Source organism: Rhinoderma darwinii, chromosome 1, assembly GCF_050947455.1.
Source record: "Rhinoderma darwinii isolate aRhiDar2 chromosome 1, aRhiDar2.hap1, whole genome shotgun sequence".
In the NCBI taxonomy this organism is placed as follows: domain Eukaryota; kingdom Metazoa; phylum Chordata; class Amphibia; order Anura; family Rhinodermatidae; genus Rhinoderma; species Rhinoderma darwinii.
In genome coordinates, this window is record NC_134687.1 from 419,090,831 (window position 1) to 419,113,937 (window position 23,107).

The window sequence follows — 23,107 nt, forward strand, 5'->3', positions numbered from 1 at the left end:
AGGACACATCGGCACCAGAGGCTACAGTTGATTCTGCAGCAGCATCAGCGTTTGCAGGTAAGTAGCTACATCGACTTACCTGCTAACGCCGATGCTGCTGCAGAATCATTTGTAGCCTCTGGTGCCGATGTGTCCTCGCTCGTCTGACACGATGCAGGACCTGTGAGTGACGTCACAGCGTGATCTGGCAGAAGCTGGGCGTTCTGAAGAGAAGTGGATGATACTTCTCGTCAGAACGCCCAGCTAGTAAAAGAAGTAAAAACGCCCCGATGTAAGCACATAATACACTCCCAGTTGTACTTTTACTTTTAAACACGCCCAGTTGTACTTTTGCAAGCCTCATTTGCATAAATACAAAAATGGTCATAACTTGGCCAAAAATGCTCGTTTTTTAAAAATAAAAACGTTACTGTAATCTACATTGCAGCGCCTATCTGCTGCAATAGCAGATAGGGGTTGCAAAATCTGGTGACAGAGCCTCTTTAAGTGTCTTTTGCGCGCGCAAAACGCACATGCTCGTGTAAATCCTCCCTCATGCTGACTGCGCGCACTTAATGTCAGGAGCGGGGCAATGGCTGCATCCCCGCTCTATAACGGCGCAGATCAGAGAAACCTCTCATCTTCGCCGTTATTCCCCTGAATGCTGCGATCACAGCGGACTGCAGCATTCAGGGGAAAATGAGAAGGGGGGATTCCCCTTTGATCGTGTCACAGGGAATTCCTGTGACGTGATTGAGGGACATACCATATATGGGCAGACAACCCAGAGTCCATTGAAGGACCCCAGGGCTCTCTGTCCATATTTCCTGTTAGGGCATACTTGGGTATGTCCCAACAACTGCCTGTGTACTATCGGTACACAGGCTAATGTTCTGTAATATGGATATATGCCAGTACATTAAAGTTTAAAAAAACAAAGTAATATTAAATTTAAAAAAAATACACACACACCTTTTTTACAATAAACATTAAAATAAGTCAATACATAAAATACACACATTCCGTATTGGCGCGGCCTTCATAACCTGCACAACAATTTTTTTTGCATCATTTATGATGTGTACGCTGTGAAAAATAAAATAACTGCTTTCTTTCACTTATTGTGAGGCACGAGGTGTGATGAATTTAACCTCCGTGCCTCACATTAATAGTAATTAACCCCATTATGTACCTTACACATTAACCCATTATGACTGAGAAACATAATGGGGTTAATTACTATTAATGTGAGGCACATGGAGGCTAAATTCATCATCACACCCCGCGTCTTTTTTTTTTTTTTTTTTTTTTCTATTACTGTTGGCAGAGTATCGAATTGGTATCGAAATCGCAATACTAAACGAAGTGTCGGTATCGAAGTAGAAATTCTGGTATCGTGACATCCCTAGCACCTAGTGAGTCTTGGGGCCTCCTTTTCATTAGAAAATATTTTAGGCACAATGTCAGGTTTGAAGTGCTCTTGCGGTGCTAAAACAGTGAAAAACCCCCAAAAGTGACCCCATTTGGAAAACGAAACCCCTCAAGGAAATTATCTAGGGGTATAGTGAGCATTTTAACCCCACAGGCTTATTGCAGAAATTATTGGAAGTAGGCCGTGAAAATTAAAATCGACATTCTTTCAAAGAAAATGCAGGTTTAGCGAAATGTTTTTTTTTTTCATTTCCACAAGGACTAAAGGTGAAAAAGCACCACCACATTTGACCCCACAGGGGGTTTATAGATTTTATTAGGATTGGGCAGTGAAAATAAAAAAAAATCTTTTTTTTCTTCAGTAAGACGTAGGTTTAGCTCAAATGTTTTCATTTTCTCAATAAATAAAGGAAAAAAAGAACCCCCAACACTTGTAAAGCAATTTCTCCTGAGTACGGCAATACCCGATATGTTGTCATAAACTGCTGTTTTGGGCACACGGTAGGATTGGTTTCTGGGCGCTATGTCTTATTTCCAAAGCCCCTGTGGGACCAAAACAGTGGTGACCCCATTTTGGAAACTACACCCCTCAAGGTATTCACCTAGGGGTGTAGCGAGCATTTTAACCCTGCAGGTGTTTTGCAGAAATTAATGTGCACTCGATGTTGCAGAGTGAAAATGGGATTTTTTTCCATAGATATGCCAATAAGTGGTGCCCAGCTTGTGCCACCATAAGACAGCTCTCTAATTATTATTCTGTTTCCCGGTTTTACAGACACCCTACATGTGGCCCTAATCTTTTGCCTGGACTATCGACAGGGCTCAGGATTGAGAGTACCATGCGAAATTGAGGCCTAATTTGGCAACTTACACAGTATTGGTTCACAATTGCAGAGGCTCTGATGTGAAATAATAAAAGGAACCGCTGAAAAGTGACCCCATTTCTGAAACTACACCCCTCAAGGCATTAAGGGGTATAGTGAGCATTTTCACCGCAGGTATGGCGATGCCATATATGTGGAAGTAAACAGCTGTTTGGGCACGCTGTAGGGCTCAGAAGGGAAGGAGTGCCATTTAGCTTTTGTAGCGTGGATTTTTCTTGGTAGTAGTTTTGTTTGGAGTTTTACTGGTGTTTCAGTTTATAATGTGGGGCATATGTAAGCTGGGCAGAGTAAATCCGAAGCATAGTCAGGTGGTATAATCATGGGGTAAACCATAAAATGACCCATATATGTGTGTTACGCTGTGACATAATCCTTTCTGCACAGGCTGGTGTCGCACTGATAAATGGTGTCCTTACTTATCTCCCAATTGGTCCACACTCCGCACCTTTGCATTTTGAGGTATTTTGCTGGGAAGTATTGTCCTGGTATAATATGGGCACCCTCGCTTCCACCAGATATGTTTGGGCCCTCCCCTTCCTTGTTCCCTTATTTTAGTGCCTTCATAATTCACCTCTTGAAGCAGAAGAAATGTTCTCCTTGGGCCTGCACAACTGCATATTTTTATTTCCTGACTTATTGGAGCCTTAACTTATTTTATTTTTTCATAGATGTAGTGGTATGAGGCTGGTTTTTTTGCAGGACGAGCTGTAGTTATTATTGGTACCATTTTGGGGTACATGCGACTTTTTGATCGCTTGTTATCCTTTTTTTTTTTTTCTGGCAGGCAAGGTAAGAAAAAAAACAGCAATTCTTGCATATTTTTTTTTTATACAGTGTTCACCATGCGTGTTAAATTACGTTACCTTCATTCTGCGGGTCAGTACGATTCCGGCGATACCTGATTTATAGAACTTTTTTATGTTTTTCAACTTTTTGCACAATAAAATTACTTTTTATAAAAATAATGTATTTTTTCTGTCGCCTAGTTGTAAGAGCCATAACTTTTTTACATTTTTTCGTCGACTGAGCTGTCTCAGGGCTTGTTTTTTGCGATTGTATTTTATGTTATTACTTGAAACTTTATTTTTTACAACTTTTATTTTTACTTTACACTTTTTATTTTTACACTTTTTTCTTTAGGGGACTTGAAGGTCCAACTGTTTCATTGATGTTCTAATACATTGCACTACCTATGGAGTGCAATGTATTAGAACTGTCAGTTATTCACTGACAGCAAGCCGCTCCGGCTCGCTGTCAAAAGTGCAGGACACTTCTTGGGACGTTTTTGGGGGCGTTTTTCATTGACTCCATTGAAAAACAGCTCCAAAAACGGCCGTTATATTTTTCTGCCAATTGAGTGTGGTGAGGCCTTGTTTTTTGCGGGGCAAGATGTAGGTTTTTATAGTTACCATTTTGGGGTACATGCAACTTTTTTGATCACTTTTTATAGGTTAAATAACATGATATCTTAATAGATCAGACTCACAGATGCGTCAATACCAAATGTGTGTTTTCTGTTTTTTTTTCTTATGCTTACATATTTTTTATGAGAAAATGATATATTCTTTTTAAACTTATTTTTTTAGTCTCTTTAGGGTGCTTAAAGGGGTTGTCCACTACTGGACAACTGATGGATAGGTCATCAGTACATGATCAGTGGGGGGGTCCAACACCCGGACCCCGCACTGTTAAGCTGCCTCAGAGCACCGGATGTTATGGCCCGTTATGCTATGTACGCGGCCGGAAGCAGTTGGCTCCGGCCACTGAATAGCGGCTAGCTGCCGTACTGCAGCTCTGCTCCTATTTTAGTGAATAGGAGCAGAGCTGCAGTTAGCTAGCATGGCCGCTATGCTATGTACAAAGCCAACTGCTTGTGGCTCCGTACATGGCATAATGGTCGATCACATCCGGTGCCCAGAGATAGCCGGAGCGGCTTAACGATGTGGGGTCCAGGTGTTGGACTTGCACCGATGACCTGTCCGTTGGATAGGTCATCAGTTGTTCATTAGTGGACAACCCCTTTAAAGGGGTTGCACAGTCCCAAAAAATTGATGGCCTATCCTCAGGAGAGGCCATCAATGTCTAACTCCTGGCACCCCCGCCAATCCGCTATTTTAAAGGGGCCGCAGCGCTTGTTGAAGTGAATGGGAGAAGGCTGTAATACTGTGAACCACCGCTACGGTTGTCGGCGTTTCACAGTTTGAGCAGTAAGGGAAATAAAAAGGAAGTAGCGCTCGTACGAGCACTGCGGCTCCTTCAAAACATCTGATCGTCAGGGGTTCTTTGAGTCGGACCCGACCGATTTAGATATTGATGGCCTATCCTGAGGATAGGCCATCAAGTTTTTTGGGGACTGGACAGACCCTTAAACATGCAAGCTTTGGATTGCGTATGCAATACTTGTGTATTGCCTATTATTTGTGCTGTCTGGGCTTAATAGTAGATCACTGGAGGCCTTCACAGGCCTCCGGCTGCCACGGCAACCGATCAGCCCCCCCCCCCCACGACTCCGAGCTCCCTCTGCCTAACCACTCAGATGCCGCAGTTGCTATTGACCACAGCATCTCCGGGGTAAACGACGGCTGCAGATGGGTGTGCTTTATGGTATGTTGTAATGGTGTATATCCAATGTCATAATTAACCCCTTGAGTGATATTCAACGCACTAATAACTGGCTGATTTTATATGTTCTAAGGGGAAGAAGAAGAAAATCTTTAGGGTATGTACACGTGGGTCAGATTTACTTTAGAGAACTCTGCAGCAAATCCGTCCCAGATTCTGAAGGGAATTCTGGCAGAGTGTCTGCACCAAATTTGGTGCAGATTTTTGGCCGGAATTGCCACTGTGGACAAAGGGGATGTAAAAAAACAAAAATAAGACCATACTTTCTTCCCCTGGCATTTTTGTAACGCTGCGTTCTCATAGCGCTGCGGTGACCTGGACAAAATATCAGTCCTGGAGGCCAGCTCAACACAGACCAGTGGGGAGTAGAGATGCTGCGAATATTGCATTATTTGCCATTTGTTGCAGATTTTTACCACTCCGTTGAACTGAATGGGAAAAATTTAAAATTCGTCCCAGCGGTCAAATTTGTCTTTGATATTTTCTGTAGCGTGTGGATGGATTTAAATCTGTGGATTTTCCGCCCGCAGATCCAGATGGGATATCTGTACCAATTAAAGTGATTCTACAAGTTTTAGAAAAACATGGCTGCTTTCTTCCCAAAAATAGTGCTACACCTGTCCACAGCCCTATTCACTTCAATAGAGCTGAGCTGAAATATCAGACTCGCAGATGTGGCACTGTATCTGCAAGCAAGCAGCCATGTTTTCTAATCCTGGACAACCCCTTTTAAGTTAAGTGAACGTACCGTTATCGTCTGAACATTGTCACTAAATGTTGAAGGGGTTTTCCAGTGAGAAGAAATTGTTGGCTTATACTCAGGATAGGCCATCAATATCTAATCTGTGGGTGTCTGACTCGGCACCCCTACCGACCAGCTGTTTTGAAGGCGCTAATGCGAGGTCTGCTTTCCCTCATTTCTATCACTTCTTTGTATTGTGAATCACTAACACACTTGTAGCGGCAGTTCACAGTATTACATCCTTCTCCCATTCACTTGAATAGGAGAAGGCTGTAATACTGTGGAACGCCGCTACAAGAGTGTCACCAACTCACAGTACGGAGCAGGTAAGAAATGAAGGTGATGCAGCGTTCACGTAAGCGACCCTGCCCCTTCAAAACGGCTGATCGGTGGGGTGACCCACCGATCAGATATTGATGGCCTATCAGAAACCCCATTAGACTGGATTCACACCCAGCGTATTTTGTGACTTTTTTTCAGTGCAGGCAGACGTTACATTAAAGCGTATAGTAAAATATCAAATGCTCTACACACAACTACATTTTGTTTCGTGGAGTTTTTGAGACCATATTGTGGTCAATAGCTTTTTTTCCCAAACATTGCATGCTCTGGGTATGACGTTTTTTCAGGCATTCTTCCCTTAGGCCTAGTTCACACGGAGGAATTTGCAGGCAGAATTTCAGGAATTTTGAGGCACTTTTTGACCTGCCTGCACTTTCTTGCAGTGATTTTCAAAAAAATCGCAGTGAAAGACACTTTCTTTCTTTCATTGATTTCATGGTGGAACGTGACACTTTTTTCCCCCCCCACAAGCAGCTGGGAGGTGGTTCCGACGCGGTTTCCGTGTAAAAATCAGTGACAAAAAAAACGCAGTGTGAACAGGCCCTTACGGCCCTGTTACACTGGAAAATTTTGGCCAGTGCAACGAGCGCCGATCAATGAGACAGCTTGTTGATCAGCGCTATTATGCTTTTGTCACAAGAAGCTATGTATGGGGGCGATCGCTCTTCCCTATACATTATTATGTCGGCAGCGCGTCTCCCTGTTGACACAGGGAGATGTGCTGCCGACAACGATAATATTTCAGTTTTCTATTTAGTCACTCATGACGGCACACTAGGAGGATGAACCCTTGACCTCTGTAGGGACAAGAACTGAAAGAGGTTAAAAGGGCCTCCGCCTCCCAGCAGTGTATTTCCTGTCCCTACAGGGATCAGTATGTAGAGGATCCTTTTCCCCTTAAGCAGGCGGGGTATTGAAGAAAAATTTTTTTATTTTTTTTTCTTACTGGAGGTCAGGATCGGGGGTTTCCTCCTTAGGCTGGGTTCACACGACCTATTTTCAGGCGTAAACGAGGCGTGTGAAAACAGGACGAAGATAGTAAATACTACTTTTCTTCTGAAGAAGAATGAATATTGAGGAAGTTAAAAGACAAAAAACCATCCAGGATGAAATGTTTGGTGGTCTAAAATCAAAGAAACGTGTTTTTCCTATTAATGAAAATCTGTTTGATTGAATTGATAAATGACAAATGGAAGAACCCAGAAAGAAGGCTGGGGGTCTCCCGTGAATTTAGAAATAGTCTTCTTTTTAACGAAGAGGATAAAAGTGTTTGGAACGATTTTCCTAAAATGGATATTTAGATGGCTAAGGTAGTTAAAAAACGTCCTTGCCATTTGAAGATTCTGCCCAGTTAACAGACCCCCATAGATCGGAAATCTATCTTCTAAAGAAGGCCTGGGAAGCATCCATGTTTAGTATGAAGTCTAACATTGCAGCTACTTCAGTAGCCAGAACCCTCTTCATTTAGTTACGCGAACTAAAGAACCACCTTAAAGAGGCTCTGTCACCAGATTTTGCAACCCCTATCTGCTATTGCAGCAGATAGGCGCTGCAATGTAGATAACAGTAACGTTTTTATTTTTAAAAAACGAGCATTTTTGGCCAAGTTATGACCATTTTTGTATTTATGCAAATGAGGCTTGCAAAAGTTCAAGTGGTCGTGTTTAAAAGTAAAAGTCCAAGTGGGCGTGTATTATGTGCGTACGTCGGGGCGTGTTTACTACTTTTACTAGCTGGGCGTTCTGACGAGAAGTATCGTCCACTTCTCTTCAGAACGCCCAGCTTCTGGCAGTGCAGACACAGCCGTGTTCTCGAGAGATCACGCTGTGTCGTCACTCACAGGTCCTGCATCGTGTCGGACGAGCGAGGACACATCGGCACCAGAGGCTACATTTGATTCTGCAGCAACATCCGCGTTTGCAGGTAAGTCGATGTAGCTACTTACCTGCAAACGCTGATGCTGCTGCAGAATCAACTGTAGCCTCTGGTGCCGATGTGTCCGACACGATGCAGGACCTGTGAGTGACGACACACAGTGATCTCTCGAGAACACTGCTGTGTCTGCAGTACCAGAAGCTGGGCGATCTGAAGAGAAGTGGATGATACTTCTCGTCAGAACGTCCAGCTAGTAAAAGTAGTAAAAACGCCCCGATGTACGCACATAATACACGCCCACTTGGACTTTTACTTTTAAACACGCCCACTTGGACTTTTGCAAGCCTCATTTGCATAAATACAAAAATGGTCATAACTTGGCCAAAAATGCTAGTTTTTTAAAAATAAAAACGTTACTGTAATCTACATTGCAGCGCCGATCTGCTGCAATAGCAGATAGGGGTTGCAAAATCTGGTGACAGAGCCTCTTTAAGATAAAAACACCTAGGGACCAGTTGGCAGAATCAATTCCTCTCCTATAAGCAGCAACAGGATTTCTAGCAGATGCCTCTGCAGAATGTATCAGATTTGCGGCTAAAGAAGGGGACCTTACCAATGCCGCAAGAAGGTCTCTATGGTTAAGATACTGGATGAAGGGGAATACCCGTTGAAAGAATAGGCTTTGTACCATTCCGTTCCAGGGGGAATATGTGTTCAGCCCAGACCTAGACAAAATCCTACAGAAAGTGTCGGATAGAAAAAAGGGTATTCCAGAGGATAATCCAACAAAAAGAAAATATCCCTTTTTTTCCCAGAGACCTCAGAGTGACCACTATAGAGGGAAAGGTAAAACAGGTCGTTTGAGTTACCCCAAAAGAGGGAGAGGTAGAGGCTTCTTACTCATCCCAAATAATTATAGATCAGAAAACTATGACCCCAGGGTCGGAGGAAAGTTGCTAAAATTCTACAGTCCCTGGAACAACATCACCCAAAACAGATAAGTCCTATACATAAAAAATGGTTACCGAATAGTTTTCATCCCTTCCTCCAACAAGCTTTATTTTGACCATACAGCCCTCACGTTTCCTAGAAAAGATGATGTTGGACAACATCCGAGACTTGCACCAGAGAGGTGTAATATCAATGGGGAGAGGGTCTCTACTCCTCTCTATTTCTAGTAAAAAAGCTAAACGATTCATACAGGCTAATAATAAACCTGAAACCGCTCAACAATTGGATAGTTTACAGGAGGTTCATGATGGAATCGGTAACATCGATGGCTCCCCTAATAAAGAAAGGGGCCTACAAGTGCACCCTAGATTTGAAGGACCCTTACTACTACGTCCTCATTCATCCTTCTCTGAAGTGCCTAAGATTTGCAGTAAAAGGCTCGGCAGGCGAGATCATTCAGTACCAGTTTACAGCTCTGCCTTTCGGATTTCATCTGCCCCAAGGGTGTTTACCAAAATAATGATAGTAGTGATAGCATCCTTTGGCAGACACGGAATTAATATAATCCCTTATCTGGACGACTTTCTGATTACTGCAAACCCTCGAGATCTTTTCCACTCAAAGCTAGTAACATGTCTGCTAGCGGAGCTGGGTTGTATCATCAATTATCAGAAATCAGATCTGATTCTATGCACTCTTTCTAGGTCTTCCACTGAACTCTACCTTCCAAATTTCATTACTACTGAGGGAAAAAAGATGCAAACTAATTTACAATATCAAAAATATTCAAAAGGCCACCTCTTACAAAATAAGAGCGGCAATGAATATGCTGGGCCAGATGATGGCTTGCATTGTCAGCCGCCTGGAGCCAGCACCATTCCCGTTCACTTCAGATGTGGATACTCTCCTTGTGGGACAGAAACAGTCATCCCTGGATCGGAAGATAAAGATATCCCAGAGGGTAAAATCCTCTCTATTGGTGGACGGAACGCTCAAACTTCGAAAAGGGTATAATTTGGCATCAGTTCTTAGCAATCCTCATTGTAACAGATGCAAGCAAACTGGGTTGGGGAGCTAAACTCCCAGAACGATATATTCAGGGGACTTGGCCATATTCCATAAGTGCTCGATTCTCAAATTAACGGGAACTCTGAGGGATCTGGGAGACACTGAAGTGAGCTTCCTTTGCTCTTCAAAACAACCATGTCTAAATACTGCCCGACAACATGACCGTGGCCTTTCTTTGACATCATGGGGTACCAAGTCTCCTACCCTGCTCTCACTATCTCAGAGAAGGTAGGTTCTTTTCTGCCCAACAAAATATTTCCTATCGGCCATCCTCCTGAAGGATTCAGAGAATATGGAAACCGGTTTTCTCAGCAGTGAAAAACTAGATACGGGCGAACGGTCCCTAAATTAAGAAGTCTTTCTCCAGATCACACGCCAATGGGGGATTCCTCAAGTAGGCCTGTTTGCGAACAAACAAACAAAATTCCAAAACGGAGTAAAACCTCAGGATGGTTGCCTAGGCATAGACTCTTTATTCCAACCATGGGACATGGATCTAGCATACGCCTTTCCACCATTCCCATTGATATCAAGGGTCCTTCAGAAAGTTTACAGGGGAAATCTGAAACTCATTCTGTTTGTCCCGTTCTGGCCAAAAAAGGCCAGGTTCCCAATTCTAAAAAAATTGGCACTGGAAGATCGTGTAAAACTTCATTTAAAAGATCTGTTGTTACAGGAGCTGTTACCACACCAGAATCTCCAGAACCTTCAGTTGCCCACATGGAGCCTGAAGGGACACTGCTCAGAGCAAAGGATTTATCCCAGAAAGTAATAACTACCCTAAAAGCCAGCCGTAAACCAGTTACTTCAGCAATTTACCTAAGGATTTGGAAAAAAAATGTCCTCCTGCTGTGGAGACCAACCCCCGGACCAGAATTATCCAGTCACCCAACAAATTCTGGACTTCTTACAACAGGGACTGGATCTAGGTCTTGGACCAAGCACCCTCAAAGTACAAGTCTCAGCCCTGAGTAAATTTTTTGACACCCAGCTAGCAGAACGCAGGTGGGTGAAAAGGTTCATGTCTGCAGCCACAATACTAAGGACAACCATTAGACAGACATCTCCGCAGTGTGAGCTTGGCATTGTCCTCGGGGCTCTAACTAGACCTCCCTTTGAACCAATTAAAGTCATAAACATTTAAACACTTGTCCCTTAAAGTAGCCGCCAATATATCTATAACCACGGCAAGGAGACTTGTTGAGATACAGGCGCTATCTACAGATGAACTATATCTTCGGTTAACGGGTGATAGAATTGTATTAAGACTAGAACCTAATTTACGCCGGAAAGTTGTCTCAGACTTTCATAGGAATCAGGAAATTGTTCTTCCTTCATTTTGTCAGAATCCAGAGGCACAAAAATAATTTCATTGTCTTGATGTTATAAGAGCAGTTTTACAATATTTACAGGTTACTGCCGATTGACAGACTCCAACATTCTGGCCCAATTTTTGGGGAAACATAAAGGCCAGGAGATCTCAAAAGCTACTATTGCTAGATGTATTAAAACCACAATTAAGGACTGTTCTCTTGAGGGTAAATCCGTTCCTATAAACATCAAAGCCCATTCCACTAGATCCACAGCTTTATTGTGGGCAGAAAGGGGGGGGGGGGTGGCTTCCTTAGACCAGATTTGTAGTGCAGCTACCTGGGCTAGCTCCCTTACCTTTGCAAAACATTATAGGCTAGACCTTTCATCCAGTAGAGACTTAGCCTTTGGTTGCAAAGTCCCACCCTAAACAACCTCATTTGGTATTCTCCTAGTGTGCCATCATGGGGGACGAAATGGAAAGTAGCAGTTAGTCTTACCGGTAATTCTGTTTCCATGTGTCCACCATGATGTCCTACATTTACCCACGTCATACCTACAGAGGTCAAGTGTTCCTCCTAGCGTGCCGTCATGGCAACGGAATGACCGGTAAGATGAAATTCTTACTTTTTAAAACTATACAATCAATTGATGAACGAGCGCTTGCTTGTTCATTTGCTGATCGCTGCCTTGTTTACACAGGACAATTATCAGGAATATGCATGCTTGTCTGCCCGATAATTGCCCAGTGTAAAAGGCCTTTAAGAGTTCTCTATAGAACTTCAAAAGCACCATTTTTTTTTAAATTTTTTATTTTTTTTGCAAAATAACACTAAGGCCTCTTGCACGTGATCGCGGGACATGCACATGGCCGCCGCCATTGTTTTCAATGAGCCCGGACCGCAGAACAGGGCCGTAATAAGACATGCCCGTTCTTTCTGCGGTCCGGCCTCCCGGGCCGTGCAAGGACCGCAAAAACTACGGTCGTGTGCATGGCCCCATAGAAAAGAATGGGGCTGCAATTCTCCCGTGGATTTTCGGGGGAATTTCGGCCGCAAAAACACGTTCATGTGCATGGGGCCTAAATGAAAAACGCCACAAAAAAACCGCTGTAAGAAAGCATGTTACATTTTTATAACACTAGCGGTTTTAGAAGCTTTTTTTCATACAGGTTAAATTGCAAGAAATATTCTGTGTGAAAGAAACCTAAAGGTGTAAAATGTCATCTTAAAAAATATTTAAACATGCTTTTGCATTCGTTTTTATTTAAAATGTTGCAAACCGTATAAATTATATACATTGATGTGATTTCTCCAATGCGCAAATCAAGTGATACAATTAACCCCTTCAGAACACAGCCTGTTTTGGCCTCGTGGACACAGATGATTTTTTTCAAATCTGACATGTCACTTTATGTGGTAAGAACTCTGGAATGCTTTTACCTATCCAAGCGATTCTGATATTGTTTCCTCGTGACGTGCACTACTGTTCAAAAGTTTAGGGTCACTTAGAAATTTCCTTATTTTTGAAAGAAAAGCAGGTTTTTTTTTTCAATGAAGATAACATTAAATTAATCAGAAATACACTCTATACATTGTTAATGTGCTAAATGACTATTCTAGCTGCAAACGTCTGGTTTTTAATGCAATATCTACATAGGTGTATAGAGGCCCATTTCCAGCAACCATCACTCCAGTGTTCTAATGGTACATTGTGTTTGCCAACTGTGTTAGAAGGCTAATGGATGATTAGAAAACACTTGAAAACCTTTGTGCAATTATGTTAGCACCGCTGTAAACAGTTTTGCTGTTTAGAGGAGCTATAAAACTGACCTTCCTTTGAGCTAGTTGAGAATCTGGAGCATTACATTTGTGGGTTCGATTAAACTCTCACAATGGCTAGAAAAAGAGAGCTTTCATGTGAAACTCGACAGTCTATTCTTGTTCTTAGAAATGAAGGCTATTCCATGTGAGAAATTGCCAAGAAACTGAAGATTTCCTACAACGGTGTGTACTACTCCCTTCAGAGGACAGCACAAACAGGCTCTAACCAGAGTAGAAGGAGAAGTGGGAGGCCCCGCTGCACAACTGAGCAACAAGACAAGTACATTAGAGTCTCTAGTTTGAGAAATAGATGCCTCATAGGTCCTCAACTGGCAGCTTCATTAAATAGTACCCGCAAAACGCCAGTGTCAACGTCTACAGTGAAGAGGCGACTCCGGGATGCTGGCCTTCAGGGCAGAGTGGCAAAGAAAAAGCCATATCTGAGACTGGCTAATAAAAGGAAAAGATTGATATGGGCAAAAGCACACAGACATTGGACAAAGGAAGATTGGAAAAAAGTGTTATGGACAGACAAATCGAAGTTTGAGGTGTTTGGATCACACAGAAAAACATTTGTGAGATGCAGAACAACTGAAAAGATGCTGGAAGAGTGCCTAACGCCATCTGCCAAGCATGGTGGAGGTAATGTGATGGTCTGGGGTTGCTTTGGTGATGGTAAAGTGGGAGATTTGTACAAGGTAAAAGGGATTTTGAATAAGGAAGGCTATCACTCCATTTTGCAACGCCATGCCATACCCTGTGGACAGCGCTTGATTGGAGCCAATTTCATCCTACAACAGGACAATGACCCAAAGCACACCTCCAAATTATGCAAGAACTATTTAGGGAAGAAGCAGGCAGCTGGTATTCTATCTGTAATGGAGTGGCCAGCGCAGTCACCAGATCTCAACCCCATAGAGCTGTTGTGGGAGCAGCTTGACCGTATGGTACTCAAGAAGTGCCCATCAAGCCAATCCAACTTGTGGGAGGGGCTTCTGGAAGCATGGGGTGAAATTTCTCCCGATTACCTCAGCAAATTAACAGCTAGTATGCCAAAGGTCTGCAATGCTGTAATTGCTGCAAATGGAGCATTCTTTGACGAAAGCAAAGTTTGAAGGAGAAAATTATTTCAAATAAAAATCATTATTTCCAACCTTGTCAATGTCTTGACTATATTTTCTAGTCATTTTGCAACTCATTTGATAAATATAAGTGTGAGTTTTCATGGAAAACACAAAATTGTCTGGGTGACCCCAAACTTTTGTACGGTAGTGTATGAAAAAAATTGGTCGATAAATTCAATATTTATTTGTGAAAAACAAACTTTTAGCGAAAATTAGCATTTTAATTTGAATGAATTTGCTTGTAAAACAGATAGTAATACCACACAAAATAGTTACTAGCTAACCTCCCCCATATGTCTACTTTTATGTTTGCATCGTGTTTTTCACATCCTTTTATTTTTCTAGGACGTTACAAGGTTTAGAACTTTAGCAGCAATTTCTCATATTTTCAAGAAAGTTTCAAAAGACTTTTTTCAGGGACCAGTTCAATTCTGAAGTGGCTTTGAGGGACTTCTATATTAGAAAGTCCCCATAAATCACCCCATTTTGAAAACGGCACCCCTCAAAGTATTCAAAACCACATTCAGAAAGTATTTTAACCCTTTAGGCGTTTCACAGGTAGAGGTGAAATTTACAGATTAAATTATTTTTTTTTGCCGAAATTCATTTGTAATAAAAAAAAATAATCTGTAACACGGAATGTTTTACCAGAGAAACGTAACTCCCATATTTATTGCCCAGATTCAACAGTTTTTAGAAATGTCCAACATGTGGCCCTAGTGTCCTAATGGACTGAAGCACCGGTCCCAGAAGCAAAGGAGCACCTAGTGGATTTTGGGGCCTCCTTTTTTTTAGGAATATATTTTAGGTTTCCCTGTCAGGTTTGAAGAGGTCTTGGGGTACCTAAACAGTCGAAACCCGCTAAAAGTGACCCCGTTTTGGAAACTACAACCCCCTCCAAGCATTTTTCTAGGTGTATAGTTAGCATTTTGACCCCACCGTTTTTGTTAGTTTTTTTTTGCAGAATTTAGTGGAATTTTTTTTTTCTGTGGAAGCACAGAATTTTTTAATTTTTACAAGGAATAAAGGAGAAAAAGCACCCCAACATTTGTAAAGCAATTGTTCCCGATTATGGCAATACCCCATATGTGGTAATAAACTGCTGTTTGGTCCCACTGCAGGGCTCAGAAGGGAAGGAGTGCCTTTTGGATTTTGGAGCGCAGATTTTGCTGGATTGGTTTTCAGTGCCTCGTCGGGTTTGCAACACCCCGGAGGGACCAAAACAGTGGAACCCCACCCCGAAATATTCCCTATTTTGGAAACTTCACCCCTCAAGGAATTTTTCTAGGAGTATAGTGAGCATTTTGACCCCACAGGTTTTTTTGTAGAATTTTGTGGAATTAGGCCGTGAAAATGAATATCAACATTTTTGTCCGCTAAAATGTTGAATTTTTTTAATTTTCACAAGGGATAAGAGAGAAAAAGCACCCCAATATTTGTAAAGCAATTTCTCCCGATTACGGCAATACCCCATATGTGGTCATAAATGTTTTTTTATTAGAAATGAATTAACCCTTTCATGACTAAATTTTTCATTTTTGTTTTTCCACTCCCCACCTTCCAAGAGCCATAATTTTTTTATTTTTCCGTCAATAGAGCGGTGTGAGGGCTTATTTTTTGCGAGAAGAGTTGTAGTTTCTAGTAACACCATTTAAAGTACCATAAAATGTGCTGGGAAACTGAAAAAAAATAATTTGCGGACAAATTGGAAAAAACTGATTGCTCCATTGTTTTTGGGGTTTTTAAGTCTTTCACCGTGCGGTAATACGATAACTTTAGATTTATTCTGCGTCTCAATACAATTACGGTGATACCAAATTTATATAGGTTTTTTTTTATTTATTTTTTTTATTTTACTACTTTTACAAAGAAAAGACTATTTGTTAAAAGAAAATAATTTGTTTTGTATCCTCACATTCTGACATCCAGAACTTTATTTTTTGGTCGATTTGAGTGGTGTGAGGGGTTATTTTTGGCAGGACGAGCTGTAGCTTTTATTGGTACCATTTTATGGTACATACATCTTCCTGATCACTTTTTATTACATCTTTTTTTAGAGCGAAGGTGACCAAAAATCAGCGAGTTTGGCGGTTTAAATTCTTTCTTACAGCCTTCACTGTGCGCAATATATTACGTTTTACTTCTGTGGGTCGGTACGATTACAGCGATACCATATGTATATAGTTTTTTTTTAGTTTTGCAGCGTTTGCACAATAAAATTACGTTTCTATTCAATTATTTATTTTCTGAGACCCCATATTCTGAGCCGTAACTTTTTTTATTTTTTTAGACAAAAAGCTGTTGGAGGTCTTGTTTTTTGCGAGACGGGTTGTAGTTTTTATTGGTACTATTTTGGGGTAAATGCGACCTTTTTGATCCCTTTTTATTCTATATCTTTGGAGCGGTGGTGACCAAAAAATAGCGATTCTGAAAGATTTCGTTTATTTTGTTTGCGGCATTCACCGTGCGGAAAAAATAACAATATAGTTTCATAGTTTGGGTCGTTACGAACGCGGTGATACCAAATGTGTACTTTTTTCTTAACTTTTTCATTTTTTTCCTATAATAAATTACTTCTAGGAAAACAAACTTTTTTATTTTTACACTTTTATAAAACATTTTTATTAACTTTTTTTTTTATTTTTTAATTTACACTTTTTCTTTTTTTGACTTGCAGCTCTGATCGCTGCTAGAATACATTACACTACCTAGTAGTGTAATGTATTCAAACTGTCAGTGTGACGTCAGTCACTCTCACAGTCTACGAAGACCAGCCGGAGGCTGGTCCTCATAGGCTTCCATACATGGCAGACCCGGAGGCCGTTGCCTTGCCTCCGGATGCCATCACAAGCATCAGCAACTGATGTGCTACAAACACCCTAAATGTGGAGATCGCAATCAAGCGCTGCATTTAACGGGTTAATTGCCAAAATCAGCGGCGATGAGCCGCTGATCGGCAATGCTGGAGTGTCAGCTGTTTGGGACAGCTGATCTCCCAGTTCCCGATGCACACCTTCTCGCCGCTAGTATGCATCGGGAACAACACAGTGACTTCCTGTCACTCTGACAGGAAGCCTATCGGGATCAGCTGGAGGTTGGTCCTGATGTGCTTCCGTCCATGGCAGACACGGAGGCCATTGTTTGGCTTCCGGTTGCCATGCTAACTATCGGCAAACCCCGCGATTTCGGACCGGGGTCTGCCGATATGCTAGACACCTCAAAAATGCGTCGATTTCAACCGATCACCATATTTAAGTGGTTAATTCGCCGAAATCAGCGGCACAAGACCGCTGGCCGGCAAGAGTGGAGTGTCAGCTGTCGGCGACAGCTGACCTCCCGGTTCTCGGTGCACACTGTCACCGACCGTGTGCACCGGAAACCACTCAGTAACTATACGTCCTCGTGCGGGAAGTAACCTCCTGCGACGACGTACAGTTACTTACTCGTGTGGATAGGGGTTAAGCAAACATGTTTGTTTTTGTGCTTTTTCCTATGTATTAAATTACCACTGTCATGAGATGCCCTTATCTCAAATTTCCACTATTAGGCTATGTTCACACAGAGTTTTTTGCAGGCGGAATTTCTCCCTCAAAATTCAGTTTGGAAGTTTGAGGCAGATTTTCCTCTCCCTGCACGCCGATTTCCGCGGCGTTTTTTGCCCGCGGCCTATGAGCACCGCGGACATAAAATACACTTTCTCTGCCTCCCATTGAAGTCAATGGGAGGTCAGAGGCTTAAACGCCCGAAAATAGGGCATGTCCCTTCTGTCTCACGCGAGGTGGTTTTACCGCTCGCAGGAGAAAACCGCCCCCGCCTCCCATTGATATCAATGGGAGGCGTTTTTGCCGAGTTTTGCGGCACGGTTTCCGCGTCAAAAAACTCTGTGTGAACATAGCCTTAAATGCCCATTGAGGGGTAAAGCTTCACTGTACAAAACCTGATAGACTTTGTTCACTCTTTGCAGATTTGGTGCATTTTTTATTTTTTATTTTTTTGTGTGTTCTAGTGGAGCCTACAGGGAGATAACTGAAAGCTTTATTCTTCTCTTTGGATCTCTTCCCAGTTTTTCACTGCATGCAAAGACTACATCAAAATGCTAAGTGTGAACACAGCCTTACAGAAAATGATTGCAAGCTGGGGGAAGGAGGCATTAGAACAAGCAGAAGGGAGGATTTGAGAGGAAAATGCACACCAGCAGGGCGCAAGTTTTTTTTTATTATTAAACTACAAAAGGGTTTCGCAAGTGGAATTGGACAATTAGAAGGGTTCACGCAATGCAGGTGCAGCATTTTTTTCGTCTGACCTCCCCCCTCTCTTTTCCTCTCTCCACCCAGGCTGCTGTTGAATCCAGAAAATTGTTATAAAGATTTATTAGGGTATGTGCAGAGGTATTGGATTTGTTGTGGATTTCCAGTGCGTGTACCGCACCGAAAAGCCACAGGAAATTACAGTACAATGCATGTAAATAAACACTTTTATATTTCTTGTTCCCGTTTGGCCAAATATATCTAAATACATCTCTGCTGTCTGACCATAAAATAAAAATGATTCTGTTGAGATCTAGTAGGGTTTAGGGGATCACTGTCCATTTTAGTTAAGAGCATTCTTCTTTGTTTCCAATAGTCTCTCAGAAAAGAAAAGCTGAGGTAGATCTTGAGATCGTTGTGAAAACGGAGTGTGACGATGAAAGCGATGCACTTGCAGACTCTGACAAAGATGCAGAAACATCAGAAATGGAGACCCGCTGGGAATGGCTTAGTGATGGAGATTTGTGGATGGTTTATGCTGATGGCCTTAACAACCAGATTAACCAAGCATTCAGGTGAGACTAGAATTCTATGCAGTGTTTACAGTCTGCACTGAGAGATGGTACGTCCAAACTGCAAGGGCTCATGGAGGATAGCTGCCTCATATGGTGTTTAGTGTGATGTACTGTACAAGCTTTATCCAATCATACGTATGTATCAAGATTGGTATCTTCAGTGAAATGAATGAGAGCTACTGAAACCTGCAAGTGATAGCGTTGGAACGTTTCCATAGTTCCTATTAAAGTTGAGAATCTCTTTTAGACCTAGTTTGCGCAGTGCATGTGTAGAATATTAAACGGTGGCACCCTGCAGTTGTCTTGTGGAGGCCCTGATGGGGTGAGAGAGGGAAATCCTCTGTGTAACCACTTAGGTGTGTTGGCATCCAAGGGGTTAAGGCCGGGTTCCCATGTAGCGTAAACGCTGCGTCACTTCCGCAACTGAATTCTGTGTGTAAATTCTGCAGCATTTACGGTAGCGGCAAAGTGAATGAGATTTGAATAAATCTCATGCACACGCTGCATAAATTGATCTGCGGTGCGGAATTTAAATCCGCAGCATGTCAATTTATGCTGCCTATTAGTTGCGTTTCTTTTGCAGGATTTCCCACAACAAATAGCCAAGTGTAGTGACTTTTGCAGCGAAAACACTGAGATTCCACTGCACAAATCGCAAATAAGAAAAGAATGCCTTTTTTTTTGTGTGAAATTAATAAAAAGAAAAAAAAAACAAAGGTCTATGCTTACAGTCTGGCCGGTATCATAGCGATGCGTCCCTCTGTTGTTCGTCCAGGCTGGCCACCTGGGATGACGTTTCATCCCATGTGACTGCTGCAGCCAATCACATGGGGTGCATCGTCCTTCTAGGAGGCCGGACTGCATGAACAGAGGGATGCGTTGCCATGACAATGACCCATGGTAAGTATAGACTTTTTGTGTAACACCCCCCCCCCCCCCCCCTTAAAATCTGGTTTCCACCTGAATACCTGCATCACAATCTGGTGTGGAATTCTCTGCAAGTTCTGGGTCTGATACGCTGCATACTTCTACGCAGCGTATCCGACTCGTGGGAACCCAGCCTAAGCAGTGGGGATTGCAGTTATCTCCAATACCGGCTGTTGCAGGCGGGTGTCCGCTTTATTTTCCAGCCCACTGTGGTCACGTCATTCCTGTGCGATACATTTATGGTACTATGCAGAAAGTACATCCCGCCCATGACGTAAATGTGTGGTGTTGGAAGGCATTAATATCTCATACATATGCACTTAAAGAGGACCTATCACTAGCTCATATAAATTGAACTGGTTTACTAATTTGAATAGCGCGCTCTCCCTGATTCCAACGCGTTTTGTTTGTAATTTCTGGTTCCAGGGATATGGCCCACTGTTGTTGGCTTCCTTTATTCTAATTTGCTGTAGTTAGCCAAAAGGGCATTAACTGCGTTCAAGCAGCCTCGTGCTAACTGGTCAGCATCAGAGGCACGGCAGCTAGCTCCACCCCATTGGCTAACTACAGCAAATTAGCATATAGGGAGCCAACACAATAGTGGGCCATATCTCTGGAATGGGGTTCCAGGTAAAGAAGAAACCCCGCTGGAATCGGGGAGAGAGCACTATTTAGGTCCGTAAACCAGTTCAACTTTTATTACCAAGTGACAGGTCCTCTTTTTAAATAAACAAAACCATGCTGCCTGTGGAGACCTGGTCCTTTAGGTGAGTGGCTGAGCTGTTTCTCTTATACTGAACAAAAGCATTTTAATTTCTATTGGCTGATAGCTGTGTTCCTGACTCACGCAGATCAGCTAAGCATGCATGTTTTTCAGTAGGGAAAGGGGGGCAAGCACCTTTTAAATACCACTGACGCTTATCTTTTTAAGGAACAAAGAGTTTAGCAGGTTAAATGCCAACACGTGTAATCTTTCCACTGACCACACTGTCTGGTTGTGCCCATACACATTAGATTTTCAGCGATCCTGTAAAGAAAATCTAACCTTTATGGCCAACTTTGCTGCAGTGAGTTGTCATGTGGTTTCTCTCAGCTCTGCCAAATGTCTGAGGGAGGGGAGAGGTCTACGTGGCAGGCTGGGAGGTTATTTATTGAATGCAATTGCACCCACTTGTTTAACATTCTAGGATAAATAACTGATGGTAAGGGCCATGTCCTAGTGAATGGTTCCTGTTTAGGCCACAGGTCATGATACCTTTTTTTTGTTTCTGATGGTGTGTACACATTGGCGGGTAAAAAGATGTTCGAATGTTAAGTGTCTATTACACTAATAAATTCCTAAATGTGAACTCTTTTCTAGCACTGGAAAACAGTCTGTGATCATCTCCCCTGAGGCAGGGATCTCCTTACAAGTGGACCTGAGAAATATGGCGCAGAAGAATAAAAAGAGTGGTTACCAGCGACCTATACGACTAGCTGTGAAAGAGCAGGACCAATGTGAGATTAACAACTGTTTATTTTTAGCCTGCATGATGAAGGCAAACAAATAAGTCATTTCATTGGAAGCAATTAAGATGAATTTGTAAATATTTTTTACTAAGCAAATAGATATTGATTAACCACTTAATGACCAGGCCTTGTTGCTCTTTAACCCCTTCCCGACGTTTGCCGTAATATACGTCTTGGAAAGCCTGTGCTTCCCGCAAAATGTCGTGTATTTACGGCAAATATTTGGCACCGGCTCAGAAGCTGAGTCGGTGCCATAATCGCCGGATCTCAGCTGTATCTGACAGCTGACATCCGGCTGTAATGGCGGGGACTGAAATTAGCTTCGATCCCCGCCATTAACCCCTTAAGTGCAGCGCTCAAACGCGATCGCTGCACTTAAGGTGTTTGCAGCTCATCGGAACCCCAGCAATGAAATTTCCGGGGTTCCGGTGGCTGCAATGGCAACCGGAGGCCTAATACTGGCCTCCCGGTCTGCCTAGCACCGAAGCCGGTCAAGATCCGCCCGGCGGCGGAGCCTGATCGGCTTCCGTAGCTGCCGGCAAGATGGCGCCGGTTCAGGAGCTGATCCGGTGTCGTCAGCGGTGGAAGTCAGCTGTACTGTACAGCTGACATCCACCTGTAACGGCAGGAAACGGAGCTAGCTCCGATCCCTGCCATTAACCCCTTCGATGCAGCAATCGAAAGCGATTGCTGCATCGTAGCAGTTACTAGCAGATCGCCAGCCCTGACAGGCAATCAGGACTGGCGACTGCTGTTATGGCAACAGGAGACACAATGGTCTCCTGCTCTGCCATTACGGAAGCCGATTTAGGTCCCGTCGGGAGACGAAGCCTAATCTGCTTGCTGTCAGTGAATGACTGACAGATCTAATACATTGCACTACATAGGTAGTGCAATGTATTAGAAAAAAAAAATCTGACAATTGGACCTTCAAGTCCCCTAGTGGGACTTGAGAAAAAGTGTAAAAAAAAGTGCAAAAAATAAAAGTAAAAAAAAAACTTAAAAAACTTTACCAGAGTTTGTTTCTTGGTCACTTTGCCCTACAAATATTAGAATAAAAAGTGATCAAAAAGTCGCACGTATCCAAAAATGGTACCTATAAAAACTATAGCTCGTCCCGCAAAAAACAAGCCCTCATACACCTCCGTCGACAAAAAAATTAAAAAGTTATGGTTCTCACAACTTGGCGACAGAAAAAATACATTCTTTTTACAAAAGTAATTTTATTGTGCAAAAAGTTGTAAAACATGAAAAAGTTCTATAAATTAGGTATCGCCGGAATCGTACTGACCCGCAGAGTAAAGGTAACATATAATTTTATAACGCATGGTGAACGCTGTATAAAAAAAACGAAAAAAGCTGTGCCAGAATTGCGGTTTTTTGTTTACCTGGCCTCCCAAAAAATAGGATAAAAGGTGATCATAAAGTTGCATGTACCCCAAAATGGTACCAATAATAACTACAGCTCATCCCGCAAACCAGCCCTCATACCGCTACGTCTATGAAAAATAAAATGAGTTATGGCTCCAATAAGTCAGGAAATAAAAAAAATATGCAGTTGTGCCCGAGGGGAACATTTCTTCTGTTTCAAGAGGAGATTTATCAAGGACCTAAAATTAGGGAATCTGGAAGGGGAGAGCCCAAACATATCCGCTGGAAGTGCCTGTGCCCGTATTGGAACAGGACAACACTTCCCA

General features: G+C 42.5%; 1 protein-coding gene across 1 annotated transcript in view; it reads left to right on the top strand.

Annotated features, from left to right (window-relative positions):
- Positions 1 to 23,107, top strand: part of PARP2 (poly(ADP-ribose) polymerase 2) — a 170,746-nt gene that overhangs the window by 12,231 nt on the left and 135,408 nt on the right. The window contains exons 2-3 of the mRNA XM_075829137.1: positions 18,776 to 18,974; positions 21,262 to 21,398. Of these exons, the coding sequence (XP_075685252.1) occupies positions 18,776 to 18,974; positions 21,262 to 21,398 (336 nt within the window). The remainder of the gene's footprint in view (positions 1 to 18,775; positions 18,975 to 21,261; positions 21,399 to 23,107) is intronic.